The 8,613-nt window shown below is 47.6% G+C and overlaps 1 protein-coding gene across 1 annotated transcript; it reads left to right on the forward strand.

Annotated features, from left to right (window-relative positions):
- The first annotated feature begins 4,058 nt into the window (after nucleotides 1-4,058).
- RAB13 (RAB13, member RAS oncogene family) lies at nucleotides 4,059-7,888 on the forward strand. Its single transcript, XM_006895864.1, has 8 exons — nucleotides 4,059-4,290; nucleotides 5,539-5,599; nucleotides 6,773-6,833; nucleotides 7,011-7,088; nucleotides 7,205-7,294; nucleotides 7,417-7,482; nucleotides 7,576-7,629; nucleotides 7,811-7,888. Exons 1-8 carry the CDS (start codon nucleotides 4,167-4,169, stop codon nucleotides 7,886-7,888), a joined length of 612 nt encoding a protein of 203 aa, XP_006895926.1. The 5' UTR covers nucleotides 4,059-4,166.
- The last annotated feature ends 725 nt before the right edge of the window (nucleotides 7,889-8,613 follow it).

Here is an 8,613-nt window from a genome sequence, read left to right on the forward strand (position 1 = left end):
GGGGAGAAGGGTGCAACAATGAATGAATGGAATTCCAAAATCTCTGTAGATGTTCATTGAAATGAAAAATAAACAAACTAAATTAAAATTTTAAAAAAAAATATCTTTATTGTCCCTTTAATTTTGAAAGATTGTTTTGTTGAGTGTAAAATTGTATGTTGACAGTTCCTTCTTTTATCGTTTTGTAGTAATTCTTCTATAGTTTTAAATTCAAAGCCCTTTGATTTTTAAATTTATTTTTTTCTCTTCTTCTCAACCACTTTTAATGTCTTCAGTGTTCTTTATTATTATTATTATTAATTTTAATGAATGTTTACAGAGACTTTGGATTTCCATTCATTGTTGCCTTTTTCTCCCTGCCCTCCACCACCACACCCCCAGTTCACTCTTCTCTTTGAAAAAGAAAAGAAAAATTCTTTCATTGTTATACAATTCCCCCTGCCCCAACTGAGTCCATTCCAATATGCAGCCTTCATTCTGGATTTTTGTCATGATAATAATACCAAATCATATATGGTTTTTAATCAGCTCTCACCCTCATTTGTTTCAATGCAGTATACATAATTTATCCCATCTTTCTCAGTCTCACCCCAACCCCGATGTCAGTCCCATTTTACAGTAGTGACATTAGGTAGGATTTGTCCTGTTGTGACTGAGATACTTCACTCCGCATAATATCCTCCAGGTTCATCCATTTTTGCATAATATTTCATGAGTTCCTTGTTTTTCAATGCAGCGTAGTATTCCATTGTGTGACTATACCACAGCTTTTCTAGCCATTCATTTGTTGATGGACACTCAGGTGGTTAAAGAAATTTTTTAAAGTTAATTAAAAGATGCAACAGATAGCTTGGCCAATGAGGAGGAATAGAGAAGATTTAGATCTTCTGACATACCCTGAAGACATAATAGAATTTGAGCAAATGGACAAAAGGGCGTTGAGTAATTGTGTTTAAAAAGAGACTTACACAGACACAGAAGGTGACAAGAAAAAATGACAAGAGATGCCTTCTTTTCAAAACCAGAATTTTATATGAGAATCACTCTCTTGATCTCTTTTTAGGAAAGCAAACATTTTGAATAATTTCCTCCATGACAAAGATACTCTTGTTTCTTGCTAGCCGTGTTCTCGCTCAGTATTTCAGCTCCTTGGTGGTAGCTGAGGTTACACACTGCCCCCCTCTGTGAGTGAGGTGTTAAGATTGTTGCTCAGACCAGGCTGTGTTAAAGGATTCATGGCCTCAGCTGCCTCCTCTGCGAGCTCTCTCACTTCCGGAGGCTCTGTCCTCCCTGACCACCTTCTCCTGCCATTGCTTTCCGCAGGCCTGCTATACAGAACCTCTACTCTTTCAACCCCTTTGCTGATGCAAGAAAGGGTGATGACCTGCTTCTGAGTGGGACTGAGGATTATATTCATATAAGAATTCCATAGATAAATGGAAAGAAGACCTTTACAACTGTCCAAGAGATCGCTGATGATTACCATAAAAGGAAACCATCACCATCACCCAAGCAGATGTGTGCACACCATGTTTATTGCGGTTTTGTTGACAATAGCAAATAGCTGGAAACAACTCAAGTATCCAACAACAAACGAATGGATAGAGAAGCTGTGGTATAGTCACACAATGGAATACTATGCTGCATTGAAAAACAAGGAACTCATGAGATATTATTCAAAATGGGTGACCCTGGAGGACATTATGCTGAGTGAAGTATCTCAGTCACAAAAGGACAAATATTGCATAGGGCCACTGTTGTAGAACGGACTGACATCAGGGTTGAGGGAAGACAGAAAAGGAGGGGGAGGAATGAGGTATACTGCATTGAAACAGATGAGGGAGACAACTGTTTAAAAAGGATATATGAATGGGTATTCTTGTCATTACAGAAGTCTAGAGTGAAGGCTGCATAGTGAAGTGGACTTGGGGGGAGGGATTGCATAACAATGAAAGAGGTTTACTTTTCAAAGAGAAGAGTGATTGATTGGGGGAGGGGTGGGCAGGGAGAAAAGTGCAACAATGAATGACTAGAAATCCTAAGTCTCTGTAAACTTTCATTAATATTAAGAAATAATTTTTTAAAAAAGGAAACTCATGAAGGCATTTAAGAATAAATTTGCCTGCAATGGTGCTGTAATTGAGCATCCAGAATACGGAGAAGTTATTCAGCTACAGCAAGAACATATGCCAGTTCCTTGTAGAGGTTGGACTGGCTGAGGACGACCTGCTGAAGGTTCATGGGTTTTAAGTGTGTGTGGCTCACTGAAGCTTAAGTGAGGATATCCTTGCAATGAGTAGAAAATCTCCCTTCTTTCCCTTGTCAGAAGTTTAAAACTTCACAGTTTGTATAGTGTAACCATTTGGGGTCCACTTTTAACTGGGACTAGTGTAACTTTTTAATGCAATAAACTGAAAAGAGAAAAAAAAAAGATACATGGGATCTTTCTAGTCTTCTTTACTGTCTTCCTAAATTGGCTGCCCAGAGAAATCTCACAAAATGTCTCAAAAGAAATATTGTTCCAAACGAAGCCTCAGAATATGCCAACATTTGTACTGAGGACGTGTCCTTTTTTGGTGGGTATTAGTGCAGGGAGTGAAGCTCAGCATTATCAACAATAGCAAACCAGTTGCTGTTGAGTCCATTCTCTTCCGACTTGGTATTACAATTAATTTTAATTTTCACTTTTTTCCACCAGAGGGCAGACTAGCCCAACCAATAACTTTCTAGAGCCTCGTGCCCCTCTTCTTTCAAAAAGCAGTTGGAATTCATTGAATCCTATGAATGGAACACTAACACTAGGATTCTACGACTGCCCTTTGCTCAATCCCAGCTGGGACCGTCTATTGAGCAGATCCTCCAAGAATTACTATCAGTTTTTGACAACTCCTATACCTTCCTTCACCCTTGTTTAATCCTTAGTTGTTGTTATGTGCACTCTAGTCTCAGGGAGCTCTGGTGGCTTAGTGGTAAGGAATTGAGCTGCCAACTTAAAGGCAAGCTGTTCAAATCCACCAGCCACCATGGAGCAGGAGAAAGATGGACAATCTCCTCCCTGCAATTTAGCTGTTATTGTTGTTACGTGCCATTGTGTCAACTGTGACTCCATTGTTGTTTACCACTACCCCATTGCCACAGTCACTGTAAGCTGCCCTTTTACCCCTGCGGGAATGATGTCCTTCTCCAAGGACTCAGCACTCTTGATGATACGCCCACAGAATGTGAGGTACTGTTCCACCATCCTTGCCTTTAAGGAGTGCCCTGGTTTCACTTTCTGCGGGACAGACCTGCCCGTTCTCCTGGCAGTCCACAGGATATTCAGTGCTCTTCTCCAGAACCATAATTCAACGTTTCAGTTATCCTTCTGTCATCCTTGGTCATTGTCCAGCTCTCAGATGCATAGCAAGCAATTGGGAAGATCATGGCCTGGATCATTCTGGCGAGATCCTTGACAGCAAAGCTTCCCAGGTCATCTCTTCCCTGACTGCTGGTGTCAAGAGTGTTGACTGTAGACCCGAGCAAGATGAAATCGTTAACAATTTCTATCTCTTCTCCATCTATCATCACACTCCCTGTTGGCTCAGCGGTGAGGATTTGCGTTTTCCTGATGTTGGGATGTAATTCGTACTGAAGTGATTTAGAGCCAAGGAAAACCTGCTGGAAGGTTCTGACTCGATGGAACTCGGTCAGAGCGGACTCCTCGCTGGCCCTGCGGCGGGTTTTCAGAGGACAGCCAGCGAAGTGCACAGGAAGAGATTGCTCTTCCTTCTCCCTATTGCCTCGCTTGCTCGGCACTCGGTGGATTCGAACCTCTGGCTTTTGGGTGGGCAGCGCATTTCAATCCTCTACAATTACGCTTCTCCTGATTGTCCTAGGTAAACCTTCACCCCAGCCTCCCAGGCCTCGGAAGGGGATAGCGGGTTTGAAAGAGTGGTCAGCTGGGCCTGCAGGCAACAGCGAGGGAACGGCTCGCGGGGCGGGGAGCTGGGCTGGCCTCCGGGCGCCGAGGGGGTGGGCGGGCAGGGGGTGGGGCCCCAGGGTCCCGCCTCTCCCTCCTTCCCGGAGCCTGGGCGGGGAGGGAGGAAAACTTCCTGGCCGGGGCTGCGGGCCCTTCTGCCGGCCAGCCCTCCAATCCCGCCCCTTCCCCGCTCCCCCCAGTGTCCGCCATGGCCAAAGCCTACGACCACCTCTTCAAGCTGCTGCTCATCGGGGACTCGGGGGTGGGCAAGACGTGTCTGATCATTCGCTTTGCTGAGGACAACTTCAACAACACTTACATCTCCACCATTGGTGAGCCCACCGGCCATGCCCCGGACCCCCAGCGGCCTCCCTCCCCCTCAAATGAAGTTCCTAAACTCCAGTCTCTCCACTCGCGTCCCATATCCCAGGCCCCGGAGCTCCCTGGGATGGCCCCAATCCTGACCCGGCTGAGGCCTCCCGGGAACCCTTCGCTGGCTGCCAGCCCCCCATTTTCTTGGTGCCCAGTCTAATCTCCCCACATGGAGAAGAAAACTTTTCTGTTTCCCTCTCCGTCTTCCTGAGCCCACCTAGAACTCTCTTCATTCACCCCCCGCCTTTCTGGGGCTCCTCTTCCTCCCTATCTGCCTCTCAGTCCCACTGTGGCCCCCTCTCTGCCCCTCTGAGCTGCAGGCTGATTGGATCTCCATCTTCCCATCATTTCCAGTCTCCCTGCCCCTGCACCGCAGCTCGCACGGGGTGGGCCGGGGAAGCTGGGTGCTCTGGAGGATGCAGCCGCGGCTGTGATCATGAATGCTTTCTGACTGGCAGGAGGGTGGAGGGAAAGGGATTTCTGGGGTCTCTGACTCAGCCTGATGACTCAGCCTCTCCCTGGGGCCCCTGCAGGCTGGGAGGAGGTGCCCGAGTTTCCACTGAGAAGGACGTTGCCTCCCCTCCTCCCTTCTCGTTCTTCATCCCCTCTGACCCGGGAAACAAGGCAGAAGAGTCTCCAGATAAATCTTAGAAAGGGGACAGAAAACTACCTCTCGTCCTTAATTCATTCTCAGGAAGAATCCCATTTAGCCTCCTCTGCGTTAGCTTTCCAGCCTGGCATCCCAGTTCATTCACACAGAATGGCCTCTGCTCTTTTTCCTCACTCTGTAGGATCAGGAGGGTGGGTGGGTGCCGATGGAGGAGGGTTCCAAGGAAACAGGAAGAGGATTCTCAAGTTATTATTTTGAGAGAGGTAGAGATTGAGCTGAAAAGGTAGTCAGCTGGCTGAGCGAGGCCCTGAAGTCCCTTAACCACTTTACACAGTGTTATGGCATCATCATCATCATCATCAACCCCCAGAAATCCAGAAAATGTGAATAAAAACAGCTGCTTGCTTTGCAAACAAACCTTTAAGAAAATTCTCCTAGTTTTACACTTGCAACAAAGTTGCTCCCCTGTAACTCTGTAAGGTCCTCCCTCTACAGAATTTCTAGATTTGCCCTGCTCAGTCCCTCTCCCTTCCACCACACACTTCTGCACCCTCACACTCCATGTCCTGACTTCACTGTACACCTCCCTCTCCCTCAGGAATTGACTTCAAGATCCGCACTGTGGACATAGAGGGGAAGAAGATTAAGCTGCAAGTCTGGTGAGTGAATCTCCCAGGACCCCTCTCAGCAGACGTTCTCCTTTTATTTTGCTAAATTCCTCTTCCTTTCCCTGTGTCTCCTTCCAACAGTTCATCTGTATCTTTCCCCTTCATTGGGCTGTCCTTCCAGTTCTCTTCCTGTCCTCCCAACTATTTTCAGTTTTGTTTTCATTAATGCTCTTGACGCCCCCAGCTCCAGAGCATTCTCTGAATTTGACAAGAAAAACGTTTTGCACTAGAATATGGAATTAGACTCTCAACAATTGAGTGACAAGTAATAGGATCACAACTTGACTGCCAAGTCCAGGGCTGTCCCTAAAGTGTGGAGCCCTAGAAAACCAAATACAGAAATGTGACCTGCCGGGAGCTCTGGTGCTGTACTTCATAGGGCACTGATTGGGCTGCTAACCCAAAGGCCGTGATTCTCTGGTGGTTCATTTACTTCACCTTAGGAAAAAGATGGTCCTCCTGTGCCAGGTTACTCAGAAACCCCACGGAGGGTCGGCTGTGAAACCATTCCGACCAGACAGCAATGGGTATGAGTTGTGTCATGAAAGGAAGACCTTGAGAGTGTTTAAGTGACATGAAGCTTAATGGAGTGTGGTTGTGGTTGTTAGGTGCCGTGGAGGTGAGTGTGACCATTGAGAGAAACATTATGAACAGGTCTGTAACCCTGTGCCATCCTCACAACCTCAGACACCCTCCAGCCATGTGATAAATAAAAATAGACCGGGTTCTAATCCTAGTCCTCTTACCTGTCCTGTGAACATCTGTTTTTAATTATTGTGATGTTAATAAATTTTACGGAAAAGTTGGATTTTCATTGTTGCACATTGTCCTATGACCTTCATTAGTCATTCCGCCTCTTCAAATGGATTTCCTCATTTGTAAAACAGATACAACAAAACATGTCGCACAAGGTCACAGTGACAAGTACATGAAATGATACACACACAGCGCTTGGCAGAGTCAGCGCTCAGGTCATAAATAAGACAGATCTTGTTCTTGGGCCTCTACCATGTCTCAACACCCATCCAACTGTCTTCCATCCTTTCACTGTTTTCCAGTTCTGTTTCTTTAACTATGTGACAGAAGTTAAGTTCTGCAGGTGAATTCTCTCCTTGGAGAGTCCCTTCTCTCTCTCCTAACCCTGGACCCCTTCCACCTCTTCAGGGACACGGCTGGTCAAGAGCGATTCAAGACAATAACGACTGCCTATTACCGTGGAGCCATGGTACAGGGTCTTGAGAAGGGGTGAGGGGATGGGGCAACAGAATGCAGGTTTGTGTACAAACGGTCAGGAAAAAATGGAGGGGGGACACAGTGTGAGCTGCAGCGGGCCTGACACGATGTGAAGTGGGGTGGGTGGGCAGTAAGAAGCTTAAACCCAGAAAAATCCCCCTCCATCCAGGGCATTATTCTAGTCTACGACATCACAGATGAGAAATCCTTTGAGAATATTCAGAACTGGATGAAGAGCATCAAAGAGGTGAGAACCCACCTAAAGGGGTGGGAGCTTTGGGAAGGGAACTCAGGAGAGCCTGGAGGAGGAAAGAGTGGTGTTAGGGCGTAAGGGTTTGACTCTTCTCCCCCTCTTGTCCCCAGAACGCCTCGGCTGGGGTGGAACGCCTCCTGTTGGGAAACAAATGTGACATGGAGGCCAAGAGGAAGGTGCACAGGGAGCAGGCCGACAAGGTGGGGGCCCCGGCGAGGCTCTGGAGCTAAGCTGGGAAGGTCTGGCTGAGGCGGGATCCAGCAGCACTGGCTGCGGCCCTTGGCGACCAGCTGCTCTCTCACCTTACCCCACCTTTCCACAGTTGGCTCGGGAGCATGGAATCAAATTTTTCGAGACAAGTGCCAAGTCCAGTATGAATGTGGATGAGGTGAGACTCCCCCCAAAAGAGATGAAATACTATAAAATAGCTTTATCCTCCTCTCCAATCGATGATGACCAATCTCTGCTTTCATTCTTTTAGGCCTTCAGCTCCCTGGCCCGGGACATCTTGCTCAAGTCCGCAGGCCGGAGACTGGTGAGTGGGTTCTGCCGTGTCCAGTACAACTCAGTGTGGGTGAATGTGTGCGCGCACTGGGGTAAAACCAGAGGATCAATGCTTAGACTTCCCACGAGGGTGGAATCCCTTCAAGAAAGTTCCTAGCCTTAAACCCTCGCCAGCAATTTCCACCCTGACTTCTGTGCCCTTCTCCCTCCAGGGAAGCAGCAACAAGTCCCCCAGTACTGACCTGAAAACTGGTGACAAGAAGAACAGCAACAAGTGCTTGCTGGGCTGAGGGCTGCTGCCTGCCTCCGCCCTGAGCCCTGAGGCTGGACCTGAGGGAGGCAGGGCTGAGGGGCCAGGTGGTGGAGAACATCTGAAGGGGCTGAGAGGAGTAAATGTAGAGGGAGAGGGAGAAGGAAAAAAGGAAAGAGGAAGAAGGAAAAGAGATACACTAGAGAGGGGAGGAGCAGCGGGAGAAGGGAAGGAAGTGAAAGGAGGTGAGGAGGGGGCAGGAATTGAAGGAAGAGGCGAGGGGAGCGAACCCCCAACCCCCTGGGCTTCCAGGGCAAACCTAAATGTAACTGTATTGACTTATTCTGTTACTGGATCAGGTTTTAGGGTCTTAGGAGTGGCTGGCTCACCACCGCCCTCTGAAAGTTTGGTCCTGTCCTGTCACTCTTCCTGGTCTTTCTCAGGAATAAAGGCCACATTTTGCACAAATGTCCTTGGCTTGGGTAACTTTCATGATTGTCCCAATTCTCTCAGAACTCCACTTCCTGCCTCTCCAAAGTGCTTGGTCGGCTGAATCTGGCTGTGCTCTCGTGTCAGCAGGGCTAGTGTTAAAAGTGCCCCTTCCTCAGCTGTTTCCTAGAGAAAACTTTAGGAAGGAGCTGGAGGTGGGTGGCCTGAAGATCTGGATATCCTGTTCCCACTCTGAGGTCCAGGGGACCCTGTGGATAAATGTTTGTCCTAAGACCAAGAGATTCCAAAAGAGAAGAAGGATCTTCTGTGGGCCTC

This window comes from Elephantulus edwardii, unplaced genomic scaffold (genome assembly GCF_000299155.1).
Source record: "Elephantulus edwardii isolate Elephantulus edwardi_28Jun2011 unplaced genomic scaffold, EleEdw1.0 scaffold00176, whole genome shotgun sequence".
In the NCBI taxonomy this organism is placed as follows: Eukaryota; Metazoa; Chordata; class Mammalia; order Macroscelidea; family Macroscelididae; genus Elephantulus; species Elephantulus edwardii.

Bases quoted from the DNA above. Each gene is read 5' to 3' on its own strand.
- RAB13 (XM_006895864.1), top strand. From the start codon at position 4,167: ATGGCCAAAGCCTACGACCACCTCTTCAAGCTGCTGCTCATCGGGGAC. The intron at 5,600-6,772 runs GTGAGTGAATCT...CCACCTCTTCAG, and splicing joins AAGATTAAGCTGCAAGTCTG to GGACACGGCTGGTCAAGAGC. The intron at 7,630-7,810 runs GTGAGTGGGTTC...TTCTCCCTCCAG, and splicing joins AGTCCGCAGGCCGGAGACTG to GGAAGCAGCAACAAGTCCCC.